At 43.7% G+C, this 23,292-nt stretch overlaps 1 protein-coding gene across 1 annotated transcript in view; it reads left to right on the forward strand.

Annotated features, from left to right (window-relative positions):
• Window positions 1-23,292, forward strand: part of LOC309552612 (uncharacterized protein) — a gene marked incomplete at both ends in the record, with an annotated part of 398,170 nt that overhangs the window by 61,855 nt on the left and 313,023 nt on the right. The window contains one exon of the mRNA XM_082253553.1: window positions 9,957-10,123. Within this exon, the coding sequence (XP_082109679.1) occupies window positions 9,957-10,123 (167 nt within the window). The remainder of the gene's footprint in view (window positions 1-9,956; window positions 10,124-23,292) is intronic.

Consider the following 23,292-nt stretch of genomic DNA (forward strand, 5'->3'; position numbering starts at 1 on the left):
TGGCTAGGGGTCCAGTCTATCGCTGTCAGTAGGGAAGCATAGGAAAAGGGGGAGAGCATAAATTATAAAGAGATTATTCATATCTATTGCTGCCTTCAGGGAATTTTTATAATTAATTACTGCTCGGGGAGAATTTATACATTTTTGTTACCAGAGGGAAGATTCATTTTAGTTTATTGCTGCCTGAAATAAAACATTAAAAAATAATTGCTACCTAAGAGAATTATGGTATTTTTTTTTCTGCTTGAGGGAAAGGAGGATATTATACTTTATGGTTACCTAGGGGGATTAGTATCACTACTGCTGCCATTTGGAATATTATCATAATTTATTGCTGTTTGGATTAAAATTATTGTTGTCTGGAAAGGGTTTATTGTAATACATACAGTATGTTCAGTACATTGTAGGCTGATAACATGTATTGTATAGCTGGCTGGTGTTACACTACTTGTACAGTATATGCAAGGATAGAGGACTATCCCATCCTACGAGAGGATCTCCCACTAAAATTTGAAAGTGCAGGAGGATATTATAATTTGTGTTTTTTTAGAGAGAATATTAACATTTACTGCTTCCCTTTGGAAAAATAAAATTATTGTTGCCTGTAGAGTTCATTGGCTGGTGGAAAATGATTGGATCCCACCAGTCCATCTGCCAGGAAGATCTGATAAGAAACAGACTTGCTTTCAGATCTGGCATCAGCCAGGGAGTGAGGACCTTTCATGCCATGACTTGGGAAGGAAAAGCAGGATAGGCTTGACTTAAGACAAGGAAAGCTCAATAGACTCACCCACAATTCCTGGTGGGTTCTCAATTTGACAGCTGAACTGGAATTTTTCTGTATTTTTGTTACCGATTTTATTGGGTTTTTTATTTTTTTAACCACTTGCCGACCGCCGCAAGTACATATATGGCGGCAGTCGGCCCCTCCTGGGCAAAGTGACATATCGGTATGTCACTCGCCCGCGAGCCAATAGGGGGCGAGTGCTCGACACCGGAGGCACGCTCCCGCCCCTGCTCGTTTACAGGGATCCCTGCGCGAGTGACCGGAGGCTCCGATGTCCACCGGTCACTCGCAATCTCCCACTGGAGAGGGAGAAAGACAGGTGGCTGATGTAAACAAAGCCGCCTGTCATTCTCCCTGGTGTAACTGCAGAGATCATGCGATCCTGCTACGTAGGATCGTCTGTCTCTGTGGTTACATCAAAATCCACGCCCCTTGACAGTTAGAAGCACGCCCCTAGGGACACACTTAACACCTTGATCACTAATAAAGTTAACCCCTTCCCTGCCAGTGTCATTTTTACAGTAACACTGCATATGTATAGCACTGATTACTGTAGTAATGTCACTGGTACCCCCAAAAGTGTCATAAATGTTAGTCAGGGGTCCGACTGCCGCAATGTCGCAGTCCCGGAAAAAAATCGCACATTGCCGCCATTACTAGTTAAAAAAACAATAAAATGACATAAATCTTTCCCTAATGCCCCGTACACACGTACTGATCGTCGGCCGAACGATCGGCCGTCTTTTGTCCAGGGCTGTCGTGTCTGTTGAAAACTGCAAAAGACTGCACACGAATTTTGACGGCCAACAACAGCCGACTGCAGAAGTGATGTCATGTGACTTTCCTTGTCTTTTTTCTTTTCTGAGCATGCCCAGTCTTGCAAATCTGCTGTCTGTCGGCCGAATTCTGTACTGACTAGCGAACAATCGGCCATTCTGGTGTTGGCCAACAAAAATTTTAATGCCTGCACGACAGATTCTGTTCGGCCGAAAATGCGCTGTCTGCTGTCGGAAGCATCATACTAACAAGCCTACAATCGGCCGATCGGTCGTTGGCCGAATATTTACGGCTGACAATCGGTACGTGTGTACGGGGCTTTAGTTAGTAAACGCAATAACTTTTGCAAAAACCAATCAAAATACGCTTATTGCGATTTTTTTTTTTTACCAAAGCAGAAAACAAATTGGCCTAAAATGTTAAAAAATTTTGATTTTTACTTTTTTTTTCGGGAATTTCATATACAAAATGTGAAAAATATTGTTATTTTTTAAAAATTGACGCTCTTTTTTTGTTTATAGCGCAAAAAATAAAAATTGCATAGGTGATCAAATACCACCAAAAGAAAGCTTTGTTTGTGGGAAAACAAGGACGTCAATTTAATATGGGTACAGCATCGCACGACCGTGCAATTGTCCGTTAAAGTCACGCAGTGCCGAATCGCAAAATAGGCCCTGGTCTTTGAGCAGCCAAATCCTCCGGGCTTAAGTGGTTAACCTAACACCTAATGCTATTAATTGAAATGCTCATCACAGTGTTCATATTTTTTTTTTCAGTTCTTTATATACTTGTACATATTGTATACTTGTATATAAGTACGAATGAATTGTTTGAAATCTAACATAATGGAGAATTTTGTTTACATGATTTTCACATAATACAAATAAAAAGAAGAATATACTGTACACCAAGCTAATAAGTGCCTGTGTTGAGAGCATTTATTTGACCTACCTCTATTTACATGTAAAGTGGTATCTCTGACACATCTAATGCCTTTTGAAGTGTTTCATGAAACTGTAGACAGCACCCAACCTTGGAAACACATGTAGCGGGAGCCCCGCATTTTCCGCCACCATATCAAGCTGAGGGAGGCTCTCACTAAAGGGTGAGACACAGTCTGTCAGCTTCTGCTGCGGATTATTTCCCCCTCCCTCTCCTATTCTCACTGTACAGTGAGGAGAGACACACACAGGCAGAGCTGCTCACTCTGCTCCCTGCCCTGCTTCTTCATTGGCAGGAGGAGGGAACCAATAACACACCTTTCATACACCTCGCACTTTCATTCTCTTATAAAATCACTTCAAGGGTTGATGAATTATAATTTTTATAATCCTGTTCCCTCTCAACCATCAGGATAATGTATCAAAGGAGTATTAACTCCTGTTTAGAATCCTACCTGAACAAATGTAATGTGAGTTCCTGCAGAGGAGTAAATTCGTTCATATCATCAATTAAACCTTATCAGGGGGGGGGGGGGGGTATGAATTCAGTCTGTGGACTTCTGATCATCTGTTGTACACCCTGAATCTGTCCACAAGTTTCAGAGGGTCTGGTATAGATTTTGGGGGGGGGGGGGGGGGGCCATGACATTTTTTAAAAAAAATTCTGTCATAGGATTCCCTTTAACCACTTAAATACAGAGCACTTTCACCCCCTTCCTGCCTAGATCAATTTTCAGCTTTCAGTGCTCATTGGCATCTATGGGAAATCTCATCAGCTTGACATGGCACTGCTCCCTATCTTTAACATTGGCATCTTTTGAAAATCTTGGTCATCTTGGCATGGCACTGCTCCCTGGGGAGCACTGAGAAGGGACCCAGAACTATAACATATCTATACATTATAAAAGTGGGGTATGCCTGTTCACTACACTGACTGCACTAAACTAACTCAACTCACTATCCACTAACTACCTGCCTAACCTCTATTATCATACAATATACTGTACACAGCTACCGTGTAAGCAGCAACCTTATATAGTGTGAGGTGTAGACTTAGCCCCTGAGCCATGATTGGCTAAAGACAGCCTGCCTTTGGCCAATCATGGCTCTGATAGGACACTGTGCTGTGACTGGCCTAAGCATACAGGTCATGTGCATGCTTTGGCCAATCATCAGTAATTTATTCACTGCACCAGCCCAGTGCATTATGGGGCGCTCATTGGCGGGCAAACTTCCCGCCAATGAGTGCCCATTTGTTTGTGTGCTCAACATCGACACATCAAGCCCCCCCCCCCCCCCACTGATTACTGCTAATGATACAATTTTCATTACTAAAGTCCATTATCATCCCCTCCAATATCTTACGTACTATTGATGTTAGGCTAACTGGCCCGTAGTTCCCAGGGATATATCTCGGCCCTTTTTTAAATATTGGTACCACATTGGCTTTTTTCCAATCAGCTGGTACCATTCCCGTCAGTAGACTAGCCATAAAAATTAGGAACAATGGTCTGGCTTTCATCTGGCTGAGTTCTTTAGGGACCCTCGGGTATAAGCCATCTGGTCCCGGTGCCTTTTTTTATGTTAAGTTTTTCAAGTCTAGTCTTCTATTAACCATGTGGTTGCTTCCTGTCTTCATTGCCCAAGTGGCTCCTTCGGGGGTAATGCTACACACATACATGTAAAAACATTTAAATAATTGTACAAACACAACTTCATAGGTCGTAAATTGCCCATAGCACTTTATTAGTGCTTATTGGTAATTGTATTATTTACAGATGTAGATTGAACCTGAAGATTACCATTAAATCCAAATAACAATTCATATTAATTAGAATTAGCTCCATCATCAAGACTCAAGCTACATCAAACTTCGAGTGACAAACCACATAGAGCATTGTGGAAGGGAGGGGAACTTGTCCTTTAACGTTCTGGTCTAGAATAACTGCTTAAGCCACAAATACTGTATATATTAGCCTCAGGTGTTTATGAAAAATAAACTTTATGGCATGCATATTACCCCCCTGCAAGTGTGCCAAAGGGACAATTGACATTGCACATACATTAACTGTCGCAATATGTAACAATTTTTTTGTTTAGTTATAGAGGGTAAATGAAGAGTAAACTGAAGGGCAGCTGACTATATTTCCATTTCTCTTTAACATTTTGTGTAATGATGTCTATGATTAATTATGGGGGGTTTTAAAATGTTATATTATTTTTTTTCCTCTTTTAATTAGGTGTTTGAAGATTGATAAAATAGTTTGAGTTGGATTTTTTAGTCCTGTAGTCATGAGATATACCCCGCATAATATTAAATGATCTTGCTTTTTGGTTGTATTTTTTATAGCTGTGGTTTCATGAACTGTTAGATTTGTGTATACATTCTTGTTGTTTTTTATCACATGTGCATGATGGTGTCCTTCTTATTATCATTTTATTTTTTTTAGCAAGTTCGTATCATATCCAAAAGCAGCTAGTTGACAGTCCTCCACAGTTTTTGTAACACGTGACCAGTCTCTGACATCCTTTCATTATATGCAAGAAGTCTTTTTGAACAAAGGGTGTTTGTTCCAGTCTTTTAGGAAATGGCAACTGTATGGATGGGTTGCAGATTCAGTCAGGTATTCCATTACTGAAAAAATTAATAATAACTATTGTAATTCACAGTGTCCCTGTTTTTCCATGCTAAGAGTAAGCCACGGTGTTAGACCACACCTATTTAAAGGTTAAGTTCATGTAGACAGGTCCCTGATGTTAAAAATACATTGTGCCATTTCGATAAACATTGCGTTGTGCAAATGTTATACCTGTAGGCCCTTCTGTCACCCAAATACTCCCAATATTTACAGTACATTCCCGCATCCTGGCTTTTTTTCCAGAACATGGGCTACAAAAAAATGGCCACTGAGCCTTCTTTTAGGACAACTACATGATAGTCTCTTTAGTTGCCCTCAATAAAAGAAGGCTTAGTGGTCATTGTGTTGTAGTCCAAAGTTTGGATGGAAAGGGGCTACAGCAGTGTGAGAAACCTAGTAGGAATTTGCAACTGGAGAGTCTTTTCTGCAACTGGAAAGAGTACACTGTGCATATGCAGCTTTTGAATCAAGAAGCACTCTCACTACTGCAAAGCTGAGGGCAAGGGTCCAACAACTGCTAATACAGGCACATTTGCTGGCTTTCCAATATAATGCATGAAATTTTCTGTTGGTAAACTATAAAGTCAGTGTGACCCCGGGGGGGGGGGAGGGGGGGTGTTCCAGGCACCGGGATTAATCTATTTACCAAATAATTTTTGGTCTAATTACAGTATATCATAATGTTCTCTCAAACTAACTTGCTAAGGATAAATCACAGCTTCCTGATATTCGGTGTTAATTTTTTTTATCAGCACAAGAGAGACACCAAAACCAATTCCAACCAACACCTCTTTATTCTCCTGAATAAAAGGGCAATTTGGAGCTATCTCTGCCTTTGTCTTTATAAAGCCTTGTGCCTAAAGGGTTTTCTCCCTATACAAGTCTATGGGGAAGCAAAAGAAGCATGCATGAGGCTAACTGCAGGTCAAATGCAGCTGGCAATGAATTCTGAATGATCTCCGAAGCTTCCTGAACTGATGTCAAAAGAAAACCGCATTTGCCCATTTACACAAGCTCAAAGCCTGTCTACATACAAAGTCAACACAGAGCCCAACAAACAGTTGGTAACTTTTGTCCAGGAGTTCACCTTCTCACTCTTTGAGGTCCTTGTCCCAGGGTTTACTTGGGCAAACATTTCCATGTCAATGAACTATTCCACCCTCATCTCCAATGCCATACAATGGCAGCCTGTTTCATCTACATGTAGTTCAATAAACGTAAATAGGCTACTGTCAGTCAAACTCCTATGAGGAGGGAATGGGGACATGGCTTACCAGTGCTGTGTGTGTTTATAGACGCAAACAGCCTGGCTCAGAGGCACGCACATAAGGGTGCCTTCATAGCATACAGCTTGTTAAGGAGGCATCCAGAGGAAGAAGGAGCGGACAGTTCCAGCAGTGAAATATCATTACACAGAGAAGAAAAGTAAAACCGATTTTTTATTTTAATTTAAAAAAATATTTATTATCAATTTAAAGGACTTAGGTTTCATATTTATCTGTTTTCTACATTTTTATTTTCCTAATCAGAGCGGAATCTGGCCTGTCTGATGTGGGGATGCAGTAAAAAAATGTCAGGGGTTGAGGATGGGAGGACAACAGAGCAGTAAACAGGGGGTCAGCAGGGCAGAAGATAGGGCTAGCAGTTTGTAGAGCAGTGTACAGAGGCTATTACTTTGTAGGGCAATGTAGTGGGTACTAGGAGGGCAGTGTACAGGGGGTCAGCAGGGCAGTGTACAGGGGTCAGCAGGGCAATGAATGGGAGGTCAGTAGGGGAATGTACAAGAATTGGTAGGGCAGTGTACAGAGTTCAGTAGGGCAGAGGACAGGGGTCAGCAGGGCAGTGTTCAGGGTTTAGCAGGTCACAGGGCAGGAGTCAGCAGGGTGGAGGACAGGGGTCACTGCTGGCAGAGCAGATGACAGAGATCACTGCTGACAAGGCAAAAGACAGAGGTCACTGCTGGCAGGGCAAAGAACAGAGATAACTGCTGGCAGGGCAAAGAACAGAGGTCACTGCTGGCAGGGCAGAGGACAATGATCACTGCTGGCAGGGAAGAGAACAGAGTTCACTGCTGGTAGAGAACTTTGCAAAGCTTTTCCCATCCCTGAACTTCAGCCTAGGCACAAGCAGCAGAGCGCCTCCTTCACCCTCTACACATAACTAACATCGGATTTTCTTACACACAGTCAGAATCTGGAAAGCGTGTAGCTGGCTACTAAAACTGCACTGCTGTTCTTACCAGGGAATTTCACAGTTCAAAAATGTAACATAGCAGCCAGCTACACACTGTTCAATTTCTGTTATCACAGGACATAATGGGATACTTCCACAAAAGAGACAGAGACAGTAACAAAAAACTCAAAATATAAGAATACAAAAGGAGTACAGAACCAAATGTCCACATCCCATAACGATTTATAGTTTGATCACATATAACATCCAATGTGTGTTGTTAGTAAATGGACTCCCCTACTTCAGGGCTACAAAATAAATTTTTAAAAGTGTATTCATATGCATAATATTCAGGCATACTGTACATAAAAAAAAGAAATGATTACTATTATGTAGTGCACCCCCATAAGATCTGCTGGTGAATACAGTCAAATGTCCGCACTTAGAGCACACACAGCCAGGCACACAGCATCTTCATTCTTCCACTGGCTCAAAAAACAGTCTAGAGGTTATCTTTCTGTTTTTTATTGGGAACGATGAACTGGTATAGAGGGAGGGACAATGGGATACCCTGAAGCTGTATAACTGGATAACATGAGGACTCCTCAAATTCTGGCTGCACTGCACAGAACTGCTGGCTGCACTGCACAAACTGCTGAATGTCCCACAGAATCTCTTATGCTTTTGGTGACCTGTACTCCTTCCAGGGCTACATACAGCCACTTTTCCTCCAGCACTAGGTGTCATCTACTCACAGGATCATCGTTTGCCTCCTGCCACCTGCCGATTTCCACCAGGTTCTTTCTAGTGAGGGAGATGTAGACTCACACCACCATAGGACAGCTTCACTCTTTCCCAGCAACCTCTCTCCAGTGAGCTTCTCCAGACCCAATGTGATCCCCGGATGTAGATTTGCAAATATGCCCCAAGCTAAGTCCAGATAGGGCCTTGGCATATTCCTCGAGGCTTCCTCTAGAACCATGCACCAGGGGCAGAACCCCCTCACAGGATTTTCCTTTTGCAGGACTGGACCCGGGAACACTACACTTGCTTAGCAGGCTTTAGACAATTTATGCGCTCTCTTCCCACCTTCTGAGCACACCTCCCCAGGGATTGGCTGGAGTGTCATAAATATGCAGGCTGCTTTCTCAGTCCTCTAGAAGACATGGAAAAGTATCAGAACAGCAGCCTGAGAATTAAAATGCATTACCAAAAAATTGAATTATAAAACTGTTTGAATACAAAAGGTATTTTGCCTTAAACCATAGTGGGACAAATTGTCACATAAAATGATAGATATAAGACCAATAAAGAAAAACAATAGCTTCCACATGAACTAGAAAGAGCTACTATGCTTGAAACAGCATTGCAATTGTACGTAAAGTATAACTAGTTTTTAGATTTTGTTTTAGATAGCGTGGATAATTATTAGAATACTTGTAGGGTTTGTATTGCTGTCTGTGTTCCCATTAGGGAGATTCACACTCTCAGTTTGTTCTGTTACTGTTATCACTGAAAGTGAAATACAACCCCAAATTTTGGGTTGTTCCCAGAACAGTAATAGAAGGGAAATCTTCCAATGGGATAGTTCTGGTGACAACCAGGCACTCCCTCACTTTGGAGGTATTTCCTCTTAAAATCTGTTGTGGCTATGGGACAGGAAGTAAAGAGAAATGTGCCTAATGGAACACAGATGGCAAAAAAAAAAATTCAAAAAGAAAAGTTCTGCAGTTGTTTTACTCAAGGCCGGGTTCACACATGTGCAGCTGCGGTTTCGTGCCTGGGGTCTGGTACGTCCCTGTTCACCTGCTCAGGTGGCATTCACGTCCAAATTTTTGCCTGAATTCACACCTGAACTGGACCCAAAACCACACAGAACCCTTTTGCAGTCTGCTTTGCGACTGCCCTGTGGCCACCCTGGACCTGTGTGAACCAGCTCCATTGAGGGCCGGTCACACTCGCTTGTCATATGAATTAGATGTGGTGAAAACCGCATCCAATTCGCACATATATGAACCCAGCCTTAATCTTGCTCTCTAACAAAACATGGTTCAACTATCAGCCAACAGCTACACTTGTAGACTCTTGGACATGTCTATTTGGATATGACCTGACAGATATGATAACTCTTCAACTCTCTTTACAAGCCCTCTTGCAATACCTCTTGCAAATCTATGATGAATATTTATACATGCAAATGCACTTTATTGCAGAAGGTTGGCAGAGCCCAACAGATGTTTTTTGGTAAATAAATCCCCAATACATACTTATTTATATGAACCTTATAAAGCAGGTGAGTGTACCTTTTGAGCAGGATTTTAGAATTAGTGTTAAAGGTGGGAAAGGTTTAAAATATGCTTTAGGATATAAAAAAAAAAAAAAAAAAAAAAAACAACAAAATAACCCATCCTTTTTTAAATTTGTGAGACATTTTTCTTATTAAAGAATAATGTGAACAAATGTGCTATGAGAAGAACATGCATAATGACTACACATATCTAAAGGCTTTGTGATCAAGCTGGTACTCCGCAAAGCATCATACACTGGTTGACAATGATTTATTTTGCAGTGAAATGCTCAATTTCCTGTGGGAATATAATACTTAGACTAATGTGTTTTTTTTTTTTCTGTCCTACCAAGGTTTCACTGGTAAGCCATTGAAAAGATTTGAGAGTTTAGATGGTCTAACTCAACAGCAAATAATTACTAGAGTGGAATGGTTTGTGGAAGAAATGAAAAGACATGATATTTTACCTCAAAGTGTTAATATCAACTGCCGAAGTATTGCACTAAGGAACAACGATCACGTATGTACAAACAATCAGAATTATTCATGACTAAGGTATTGTAGATGTTATGGCTGCCATGACCTTAACATAATTGTGTATGGTGTGAAAAGTGCGCTGATTGGGGACTATGTTAAGCTGCAACCACAAATCCAAAATGTGGTAAACGTGTAAATAAAAAATATCAGGTGCGCTAAACAAGTGTGTAAGTGTTGAAACAGAGTAAAACACTAAAAATTGTGTGATGTAAACAAATATAAAAAATGACCAATAACTCTGGGTCTCTCCTAAAATAAAACATCAAACATGGTGTATACACATACAACGCTATAGGTGAAATACATAAATAAAAGTGTAGAGACCACTGTTGTGATATCATTCACAGTGATGATCAGATGACAGCTGAATGTCCCAACACCAGTGTAGGTGAGCTTCTTATAAACAGAAAATAGTGCAGCGCTTAAAATTATAAATAAATAAATATATATAAATATATAAAAATCCTCAGTAGTCCAAAGGTAAAGATGTTGAGGTAAAGATGCCCTTAAAGTGAGGAAAGGAGTAAATGGGACACCAGTTCTGTGAATCCTTCCACCAATAGGAATTGCTGCCTCTCACCTCCAATCCCTGACCACCAAGGGTCATCTGGCAACAATGCTGGTATATCCTGGGCTTCCCCACTTGACCACCGGGGGTCAGCAGCAGACCAAATAGACAATAGCATATAACATCCTCAACAATCCAGGACTTAACTCGGGCGAATCGTCATACCAGGAGAGAAAATAGAAGAATCTAAGTGCTCTCTGTCATCCTTGATAAACTTTTTATTGATTAAAAAAGGTACTCACATACAAAGCACTGTCATAGTGATTAATGCAGGCTTAAAGCAGGCTTAAATGGCAGGACATTTCTTATGACCATGGGCGGCCGCGGGTAACGCCAAGCTCCTCCCCCCATACGCATTACGTCACTGGGCGTGACTTCGTCTATTTATAAGAAGCTCACCTACACTGGTGTTGGGACATTCCGCACGTTCAGCTGTCATCTGATCATCACTGGGAATGATACCTGTGTTATTTGCTTTTCTTATCACGGACACTTATATTTGGACTTTTACCATTTGTTGTTTTTTTTGCACTCTTTTCACCAATTTTGGTGTATTTTTGTGCCACATATATCACAACAGTGGTCTCTACACTTTGATTTCTGTATTTTACCTATAGCGTTGTATGTGTATACACCATGTTTGATGTTTTATTTTAGGAGAGACCCAGAGTTATTGGTCATTTTTTATATTTGTTTACATCACACAATTCTTAGTGTTTTACTCTGTTTCAACACTTACACACTTGTTTAGCGCACCTGATATTTTTTATTTACACCTTAACATAATTACCTACAGTTAAAAAAATTCACAAATAAATCAAATGATAACCATTTTTATTTTGGATTTAAATGGCCATAGAAGCCCTTTTAGTAAAGAAAAATGCTCTCCTTAAACTCACAAATGATCTACTAATGGCTAAAATCAATGGACACTATTTTGTACTCCTACTCCTGGACCTTTCTCCTTCCTTTGACAGAGTGGACCACTCCTCCGCCTCAAAAACGCCATTCCTTTGGTCTTCGTGACTATACTCTTCGTTGGGTCTCATCCTACCTATCCCACCACACCTGTCACTTACAATTCTTTTCTCCTCTTCCTTTTTCTGTCAGGGTTCCCCAAGGTTCTGTTCTTGGACCTTTCCTATATTCTCAATCTACACCTCCTGACTGGGTCAGTTGATTGCCTCTCATGGCTTTCAATACAATTTCTACGTTGATCCCTCCCATATCTATCTCTCTACCCCTCGGCTCACACCATCAGTCTCCTCACGCATCACTAATTTACTAACAGACATAGCCTAGATGTCACACCACTTTCTCAAACTAAATCTATCCAAAATTGAGCTCATAATATTTCCTCCCCCATATACAGCTTCCCCTGATTTATCTGTCAAAATTAACGGCTGAACTATCCTTTCAGCTCCACATCCATTTACTGTCCAAAGCTTGCTGCCTCAACCTTCGCAACATCTCCAAGATACGCCTCTTCCTAACCAATGACACCACAAAGTTTCTAATTCACTCCTTGATCATCTCCTGCCTTAACTTCTGCACCTCCCTCCTCATTGACGTACTCTTATATAGGCTACCCCTCTTCAGTCCATCATGAATGCTGCTGCCAGGCTCATCCAAACCATTCAGTGTTTGCTACCCCTCTCTGACAATCTCTCCACTGGCTTCTACTCACCTAATAAATTAAAATCAAGATACTAACAATTTGTTCTCTTAATTTCTCCCAAGACCTCCTACCCTCTAACTCTCTTGTTACCTCATCCTATGCTTGCATCCAGGACTTCTCCAGAGCCTTTCCCATCCTTTGGAACTGCCTACATTAATCTTTCTACTTTTGGATGATCCCTAAACACTTATTTCTTCAGAGAGGCCTATCCGGCCCCCACCTGACAACTGTACATTCTCCATCAGCTCATCCTCCACAGTTATTATTTTGTATCTCTTGTCCCTCCCTCTTAGATTGTTAGCTCTAATGAGCAGGGGCTCTCCGATTCCTCCTGTATTTAATTGTATTGTAATTGTACTGTCTGCCCTCATGTTGTAAAGTGCTAAGTAAACTGTCAGCGCTATACAAGTCCTGTTTAATAACTATAATAATAATAATAACAATAAATACAACTTTAAATGCAAAATATAATTTTTATATTATTAGAATAGAACATCAGCAATATAAATAACTGACCTCATAGTAGATCTAAGGTTTTTTGAAGGCACAGGTAATCTACCAACGTGGATATATCTGACATCACAGTCCACATCAAGGCCCACAGCCATAACTACACCTCCTCAGGGACAATTCAGTGCCAAGCTACCACCTGACACAGCCCAATATCCAATATCACATTACTGACATCACTAAATAGGGAAAGTACATCCATACCTAAAATAGACCCAACCCATTATTCTTCAAAAATGTTTCACCATCACTGCCTTCAAGAACCCTGAGACTGCTTCCATCAACAATATAAATAACTGACCTCATAGTAGATCTAAGGTTTTTTTGAAGGCACAGGTAATCTACCAACGTGGATATATCTGACATCACAGTCCACATCAAGGCCCCCAGCCGTAACTACACCTCCTCAGGGACAATTCAGTGCCAAGCTACCACCTGACACAGCCCAATATCCAATATCACATTACTGACATCACTAAATAGGGAAAGTACATCCATACCTAAAATGGACCCAACCCATTATTCTTCAAAAATGTTTCACCATCACTGCCTTCAAGAACCCTGAGACTGCTTCCATCAACAATATAAATAACTGACCTCATAGTAGATCTAAGGTTTTTTTGAAGGCACAGGTAATCTACCAACGTGGATATATCTGACATCACAGTCCACATCAAGGCCCCTAGCCGCAACTACACCTCCTCAGGGACAATTCAGTGCCAAGCTACCACCTGACACAGCCCAATAACCAATATCACATTACTGATATCACTTAATAGGGAAAGTACACCCATACCTAAAATGGGCCCAACCCATCATTCTTCAAAAACTTTTCAACATCACTGCCTTCAAAAACCCTGAGACTGCTTCCACAAATGCCCAAGCATGAAACCTTACGCTTGGGTGGCCCACCACAACCTTAGAACACATTGAATGCCACCCTGTAAGCTCAAAAACCACATACTGTATCTATACCAACCGCATTACAGTGAGCACCCCTACCAAACAAATAAAGCCAGGTATCCCTCTCTAGCTCCAAACCATGGCACCATTCCTAACAAAAAAACTGGTCTCTTCCTTATATACTTTAATGTTAGCTTTGTTGAGTTTGTCCATGGAATGGGCCATGCCCCAAGTAGACTTGCTCACAATGTCAGACCAGATCAAAATAGTGACCTCAAACACCCAAAATCAAACTTGATATGTCTAATAAAGTTGGGCATGGAGCATAGCCCAAGATCTCTACCCCCAACATGCAACAAAAGAACTTCCAGGGGTCTATCCAGCCTGGCATGTTGGTGAACCTCTGGTAATACCCAGACCACAGCATACCTGGGAACCTTATCCACCTTGCCCTTACCTTGTTCCATGGAAGGTCCAACTGCCTGCCTTTCAGTCTGACTTTGGCCCTCTTGGCACCCCAGAAAACATGTGGGTGGCCAAGTACCCATACCAAACATTCTGTGGATTTCCTCGCTGTTCTGCCTCCAGTGCCAACTAACAGCATCTGTCCCACTGCAAGGGAGATAACGCATTGGCCACTATGTTAGAAACTCCTGGCACATGAATAGCATTTACAAATTATTTCAGATGCAGGCATTGTAAAAAGAAATGTCTAAGCAAAAGAATGACCGGTGGGGAAGAAGCTGAAATGGTGACAATGGCTTGCACTACTCCTATGTTATCACAAAAAAGTCTAACCCCCTTTTTCCTAAATTCCTGACCCCATAACTGAACAGCTAACACTTTGGAGAACAATTCCAGTAGCACAAGACTGCATAGGAAATCTGAACTCCTCCATGAATCAGATCATCTCCTTGCGCTCCTACAATTACAAAAATATGCTGCATACCCAATTGAACCTGCTGCATCCCCACCCACAAAGAATGTCCATGATGTAGACTGTTACATGATGATGTGGAGCTTTGACTCCGGAGGGTGGCTGCTGCCAAACACCTTCAAAAAAACTTGCCCTATGGGCATAATAAAGCAGGCAAAACCCAGTTTGCCCAAGAGCGATTGCAGAGATCCTAGTTCAATTTTTTTTTGTTTCTGAGAGCAGTAGATACTGTCCCATGTAGGTTTTGCAGTTTGCCAATAGGCAAACTGCACTCCATCACAATCGTGTCAATAGCAATGCCCATAAATTTCAGTTCTGTAGTAGGACCCTATGTTTTTTTCTGATGCCAAAAGCCTCAAACACGTGTTGAAACATGGCTAATAATGGTAGGCAAATCCTCGCACCTGGTGGACCTACAGTATATCAAAAAATTCATCCAAGTAGTGGCTAATGGAATTTATACCCAACACATCCCTTACAACCTGCTTCAAAAAGGAGCTAAAAGTTTCAAACAAAGATCACAAAATTGTGTAACCCATGGGTAAACAGCAAGCGATAAAATGCTGACCCTGCCAGAGGCAACATAACAGATGGAAACTTTGTTGGTGCATCGGCAGCAGGCGGAAGACCACCTCAATATCTGTTTTGGCCATAAGTGCACCCCTGCCAAAATTGTGTACCCTCGCAACTGCCTCATCAAATGGTGAATAGGAGACTAGGCACAATGCAGGGTCAAGGGCATCAATGGCCGTCTTTAGGGTGAGAGAGATGGTAGATAAGGTAATATTTGTTGGGTTCCTTCTTAGGAACAACCCCAAGAGCAAAAACAACTAGTGATTGGCTGAACATCCCCCTGTTCGGTTAGCACCAGAACATCTCGAACAGGGAAAAAGTTCTAGCGAACATGCAAACTCTATTTAAGTCTATGGGACATGATCATGAAAAATCAGAAGTCCTCATTTTAAAGGCTTATATGCAAGTTATTGCCATAAAAAGTATATTGGGACCCGGGGACATGTATCAATGCAAACAATTTTTTTTTAAACGATCGTTTTTACAGGAGCAGTTATTTTAATAATGCTTAAAGTGAAATAATAAACAATTCCTTTAAATATAGTGCCTGGGGGGTCCCCTTAATGTGCCTGTAAAGCATGATGTATGTAGCCTGTTGCAGCAATATTGACATTTCTAAAGGAAAAAATATTGACATTTATAAAGGAAAAAATTTAAACTTGCTCTCGGCTGTAATGTATTGTCTGCTCCTGGCAATACAGATAAAAAAATGAAAAAGAGAACAGGGTGGGGTCACCCCCCCCCCCCCCACAGTCCATACCAGGCCATACCATGCCCAAAAAAAACGGCGTGGAGTCCGCCCCAAAATCCATACCGAATCCTTATCCAAGCATGCAGCCTGGCAGGCCAGGATAGGGGAGGGAGGAGTGAGCGCCCCCCCTCCTGAACCATACTAGGCCACTTGCCCTCTACATGGGGAGGGTGCTTTGGGGTGCCCCCCAAAGGCTACCCATCGAATGACGCTCTTGAGCTTTGACAGCTCTTTTATAAGCAAGGGGCGGGGCCACCCGGTTACGTCACTCGGTGGCACCACCCCGTCTGACATCACGTGATGTCAGAAGGGGCGGTGCCTATAAAACAGCTGTCAAAACTCAAAAGCGGCATTTGGCGGGACGCCTCAGAAGAGGCGAAAGCATCTTTGAATTGTTTTCTATTTTTCAGGTGTGGCCAGCTATGTGATTGACTATGGGTTTACATCGTGGGACACTATTTTTTATTTCTATTTTTGAATAAAGGACTTGTCAAAAGTACACTTTTTTGGTGAATGGGAAGGGGTACAATGTACCCGATACCAATTCACATGGGGGGCCGGGGGGGCGGGATCTGGGGGCCCCCCTGTTAAAGGGGGCTTCCAGATTCCAATAAGCTCCCCACCCACAGACCCCCACAACCACAGCCCAGGGTTGTCAGGAAGAGGCCCTTGTCCCCCTCCCCATGTTGAGGGCAAGCGGCCTGGTATGGTTCAGGAGGGGAGGGTACGCTCGCTTGTCCCTCTCCTATCCTGGCCTGCCAGGCTGCATGCTCAGATAAGGGTCTGGCATTAATTTTGGGGGGGACCCCATGCCGTTTTTTTTTTAAATTTTGGCATGGTGTTCCTTTTAAAATCTGTACCAGACCCGAAGGGCCTGGTATAGATTTTTTTTTTTGGGGGGGGGGGGGGGGAATCCCATGCCATTTTTTTTTTAAATTCTGTCATAGGGTTCCCCTTAACCACTTAAATACAGGATTTTTTCACCCCCTTCCTCCCCAGACCAGTTTTTAGCTTTCAGTGCTCATTGGCATCTATGGTAAATTTTGGTCAGCTTGTATGGCACTGCTCCCCACCTTTAACATTGGCGTTTATGGAAAATATTGGTCAGCTTAACATGGCACTGCTCCCTGTCTTAAACATTGGCGTCAATGGGAAATCTTGGTCAGCTTGCCATGGCACTGCTCACGAACTACAAGTGACAGGGACACAAAACTTGGGGAACGCTGATAGGGGACCCAGGACTACAACATATCTAAACATTTTAAAAGTGGGGCATAACCTGCCCACTACACTGACTGCACTAAACTAACTCAACAAACTATCCACTAACTCTCTGCCTAAACTCTATTATCACCATACAAAGCTGCCGTGTAAGCAGCAGCCTTATATAGTGTGGGGTGTGGACTTAGCCCCTGAGCCATGATTGGCTAAAGGAACCATTACTTTGGCCAATCATGACTCTGACATTATACTGTGATTGGCCAAAGCATACAGGTCAGGTACATGCTTTGGCCAATCACAAGAAACTTAATGCACTGTAATCGTGCAGTGCATTATGGGACGTTCATCGATAGGCAAACTTACGTTCGACTTGAACATCCAGCCCATCCCTAGAAACAACAAAGGAAACCAAAGATGGGGAAGAAAAGGTTCCCACCATTCTCCCTAACCACTTCAATACACTCTGACACTTCTGGACACGCCTCATCCCTGATCGCCGCTCTGCGCACCTCTGGGGGCATGTGTGAACAGCATGCACAAGGACAGTGCATGTGACCCACTGTGATTGGACTCATACGGCCACGTGGTAAAAAGCAATTTTTATTGTCTCTTTACACTGAGAGACACGCCTCATCCTGATCACCGAGATGCCCCCCCGGAGGGAGAGAGTGTTCCTGCTGGCGTCATTTTACAATGCGCGGGTAGGGAACTGGTTAAGACACTTCCATTTTCAATGTAACAGAAACAGCCTCACATTGCAAATTTGCTGATTTCAAAATATCCGCTACTGGAGAAGCACTGGACAAATTACATGGAATCTGAAAAAGCAGCATTGGTCGCTTTTCCTTTCCTGTTTCAAACATTTAAAACCTCCGTATCTGGAATGTCCGTGATGAATATGTCAGTATCCACCAAATATGCAAGTTCCATCATAAAACTGCCAACAGTACCTCTTATGGTTTGCGGACGATGACCTGCCCCTCCCTGAAGAGTGGTTAGCTCCCCTTGCTTGTGTCATGAGTTCCATCCACAAGCTAATATCCTTGTGGTTTCATCTCAGCAAAGGTCTGACTGCCGTCCACTGATTAAACTGCTGTACCGCAACCAGGTTGCACTCCCTCCATACACCCGTGGAGCTTTATTGATGGAGTTCTAATAGGAGAGAGCTGAGCAATGCTCTGGCGACTCTTTCATAACTTTTCCTTTACCTCAGGCTTCAGGTGCGCCCCAATGGGCCCTCAAGGCAGATGTAAACCTCACACATGACATGTCTGACAGATGTAACCCATCCAAGTCCTCTTTTGCCTTTTTGGGCCCTGTATCCACCTACATTGCAACATCAGCCTCCAAAGCAGTAGTCAGTGCAGCATTGCCCTGAACTCCACTGTCTATTAACTGGTTGGAGACGCAGCAGTGGTAGGCACCAGCATCACCTGTGATCAGGGCCGGCGCTACCACTAGGCAAGATAGGCAGCCGCCTAGAGCGCACTGCCGCCTAGGGCGCCCGGACGCTGGTTTCCCCTAAGTTCTCAGTCTCTCCCTCTCCCCTGTGCTGTGCAGCAGCCCAGCTGCTCTGGTCTCCGTACTATTTATCACTGCAGTGATCGGCAACTCGGCAAGTGTCCATGTGAGCGCAGTAGGGTCCGCCGCTGACTTTTTTTTTACTTCAGTCTGATGTCTGTCAGACTGTTACTTAAGACCCTCTCTCACCCCCCTCCTCCCCCCAGATGTCATTGCTCGGTCATCCTCGGCTCCCGTAGGTCCGTCCTCTTCCCCTGTGCTGTGATGCGGAGTGATATCAGAGGGACTGGGCGTGCGTGGGAGAACAGACAGAGAGAAAGCGTGGAGTGGAGTCCCGGGGAACTTAATTTGTGAGTGAACTATCTACACCCTGCACAACCCCCCTCTCTCCCCCTGCTACTCTTCTTTCCCTTGTCATTTCTTACAGTGCAGACTAGGGAGGAGGGGGAATTGTGAAGACTAGGGAGGAGGGGGATTGTGTAAACTGAGGGGGGCTGTGCATTCTGGGGGGGGGATTGTGAGGACTAGGGGGGAGGGGGATTCTGTAAACTGAGGGGGACTGTGCAGACTTGGGGGGATTGTGTAAACTGGGGGCGGGGGGGATTGTTTAAACTGAGAGGGGTTTGTTGCAGACTGGGGGAGGGGGAAATTGTGCAGACTGGGGGAGGGGGATTGTGCAGACTGGGGGAGGGGGACTAGGGGGAGGAGAAATTGTGCAGACTGGGGGTGGTAAGTACAGACTAGTGGAGGGGGGATTACGCAGATTAGGGGGGATTGTGGAGACTAGGGGAAGGGGGGCTTGTGCAGACTGGGGGTAGGAGGGATTGGACCGACTTAGGGGGGGAGGGGGGGACTGAGAGCAGCACAGAGGAAACTACAACTCCTGGAGCTTTGGAGGCAGGCAGAGGCAGGGCACTCCAGGGAGTCGGGCACACCTCACTGGCTAAGGCTGCACGCCGGCTGCCACAACTTGACCCCAGGACCAGGAGCATCACCCCCCCCCCCCCCAGGAGGCTGTGCAAGGACCTGCTGAGCTGCCATCGCTGAGGTGAGAGATCATAATACAGCTGACCCTCACATCAGGCTGCATTTATGGGTACTGGTGAGGCTGCATTGATGGGTACTGGTGAGGCTGATCTGATGGGCACTTATGAGGCTGAACTGATGGGCACAGGTGAGGCTGCATTGATGGGCACTGGTGAGGCTGAATTGCTGTTGAGAAAGGGGTGGTACATATGTGATGTCATGATATGGGCAGATCATTTGGGTTTGTGATGTCACATCATGGGCCGAGCATATGGGGGGGCGACAATTTTTATTTTGCCTAGGGCGGCAAAAATCCTTGCACGGCCTTGCCTGTGATGGTCTGACTTGCATTCTTTGTAATGGATTGGAATGAGCCTGCACAGCCATCCACTTCTCCAATATTGAAACTGCTGATGATAAGGAGACTCCCAAGTAACACTGCGCTAACACCTCCTTAAAGCCCCCCCAATAATGTTTCAAGAACATTAGCCATTAACCCCTCTGGCCCTGTAGGCGCAGACACAGATGCCATGTGAGACCCTTCCCAGAGCTCCCACTCCCCGACATAAACTTACCTAGGGGACGATCTAGCTGACTTCACAAAGGATCTACATTAGGCAAAGGGGAAAGTACATTATAGCCATTGCTATGCAAACTTTACACTGCTTTATGCAGTATGTCAAACTGTTTAACATACTGGGCTGTCAATGGATCCCATTGGTGTTTTATCTGTTGACGCTACCTCATCTTCTGGAGCTGCCTCCCCCATCTTGGATTATATGCTTTCCCTATCAAAACAGTCTTCTCTTGTGGCAGTGCCCTGGGTAGGGAAAATAGAGCCTCCCTGCACTGAGGCTGTACCATGGTGGTACTTGTTTATGACATCATTGGCGGCTGCCTCTCTGCCTGGATTGACTTCCTGCTTTCTCTTCCCCCGCTGTGCACTCTGCATAGGGGGCTGTGCTGCAGATGCAGAGCACCAGTCTAAAATGGAAGATGACAGCATGGCAGTGGGATCCTTGCAACCTTGGCTTCTCCCGGCGGTAGGCCATCTCAGGTAACTCGCCAGCACTAGTGGAAGCTTCACTATTACACCAGGCTACACTAACAGCAGAACCTGCAAAGCTGGCTGCATGGTGCAGTGGGGTGAAAAAGTGGGCTTTGGAGCGGGTGGCAGAAACAAATCTCCTGCTAGGGTCCTGCCTAGTGCCTAGGTTGGGGATTCCTCCCAACATTGTCAGTAGCATAAGGAGGTACACAGGAGGCCTGACTTCCTAGCATGTGGGCAATCTTGGGTAGGAGAGATGAAAACCCGCCCAGACCCCTGCAGCATGCCTGATAGCTGTGCCTGTTGCCATTGTATCCAATTAGCCACCACTGCTGCTAGGATTTGTGAAAGCATGCTCTCAAGATCCCCGATTTTCTGTTTACTCAGCCGGATAGGGAGAAGGAAAAGCTTGTCCAATGATGTCACTGCAACAATTGACCCTTGAGAAAAGCGTTTCCTGAAGGGGTTAATTCTTACCCTCGGCCTCCATTCCACCTTTACCTTGACGCAGGGCCCAGGGAGTGATGCAGTTCAAACTCCCACTGGATCATGAAAAGCAGAACTTGTTTATTTAGTTTTTCACATCATCTTAAGTATACAAAGACATATGGGTGGTAATATTCCTTTCCACCAATAAGGATACTTTCCAAAGCTATACATCCAATAGTGGAACCCTCCCGTATATTATACAGGCTGATGCATAGTGCATGAACAGGACATGACAATTAATACTTATTTATACTTTTCTGCCTGACAATTAAACAGGGAAGTAGCAAGCTTATGCTAAAATGTAAATAGAAGTCTTGTCTCTAGCTTTCGTGATACTTCTTAAATTTAACCCTGTCCCTGTAAAGCAAGTAAGCATTATGAGACACGTGGCCATTCACTAAAATTAGAAGAGAAGCGGTTTAACCTTAAACTACGTAAAGGGTTCTTTACTGTCAGAGCGGTAAGGATGTGGAACTCTCTTCCACAAGCAGTAGTATCAGCAGGGAGCGTCGATAGTTTAAAAAAACTATTAGATGGGCACCTTAATGACCACAACATACAGGGGTATACAATGTACTGTTAACTGCAAGCACACACACACACACTCATCATAGGTTGAACTAGATGGACTGGTGTCTTTTTTCAACCTCACTAACTACAGTATCTCACAAAAGTGAGTACACCCCTCACATTTTTGTAAATATTTTATTATACCTTTTCTTTTGACAACACTGAAGAAATTACACTTTGCTACAATGTAAAGTAGTGAGTGCACAGCTTGTATAACAGTGTAAATTTGCTGTCCCCTCAAAATAACTCAACACACAGTCATTAATGTCTAAACTGCTGGCAACAAAAGTGAGTACGCCCCTAAATAGAAATATCCAAATTGGGCTCAATTAGCCATTTTCCCTCCCCAATGTCATGTGACTCGTTAGTGTAATAAGGTCTCAGGTGTGTTAAATTTGGTGTTATCACTCTCACTCTCTCATACTAGTCACTGGAAGTTCAACATTGCACCTCATGGCAAAGAACTCTCTGAGGATCTGAAAAAAAGAATTGATACTCTGCATAAAGATGGTTTAGGCTATAAGAAGATTGCCAAGACTCTGAAACTGAGCTGCAGCACGGAGGCCAAGACCATGCAGCGGTTTAACCACTTGCCGACTGCCTAACGCCGATCTACGTCGGCAGTCAGCCTCAAACAGGCAAAGTGACGTAGGGCTACGTCACTAGCTTGTGAGGGTCTAGGGAGCGAGCGCGCGCCCCCGGAGGCACGCTCCCGCTTGGTCACGGACCCCCCCGCGCGCGTGACCAGCGGACCCGATGTCCGCCGGTCACTCGGCGATCGGAAGGGGGAGAGGGAGAAAGTCAGGCGGCTTGTGTAAACAAGCCACCTGTCATTCTCCCCGGTGTATGAAGGCTGATCATACGGTTCTACTATGTAGAACCGTCGATCACTCTTCATACATCTGAAGCCACAGCCAATCACAGTAGAAAGCACGCCCCTAGGGACACACACAGCCCCTCCCTCTCTAATAAAGTTAACCCCTTCACTACCAGTGTATTTTTACATTAACAGTGCATATGTATAGCACTGATTACTGTAGAAATGTCACTGGTAAACCCAAAAGTGTCAAAAATGTCAGTCAAGGGTCCGATCTGTCCGCCGCAATGTCGCAGTACCGCAAAAAAAATCGCAGATCGCCGCCATTACGCGTTAAAAAAAAAACAACAAAAATGACAAAAATCTTTCCCTTTGTTAGTAAACGCGATAACTTTTGCGCAAACCAATCAAAATACGCTTTTTGCGATTTTTTTTTTACCAAACATAGGTAGCATAAAACAAATTGGCCAAAAATGTTAAAAAATTTTGATTTTTACATTTTTTTTGGGGGGAATTTCATATAAAAAAATGTGAAAAATA

Source organism: Pelophylax lessonae (genome assembly GCF_965119305.1).
Source record: "Pelophylax lessonae genome assembly, chromosome: 4".
Lineage (NCBI taxonomy): Eukaryota > Metazoa > Chordata > Amphibia > Anura > Ranidae > Pelophylax > Pelophylax lessonae.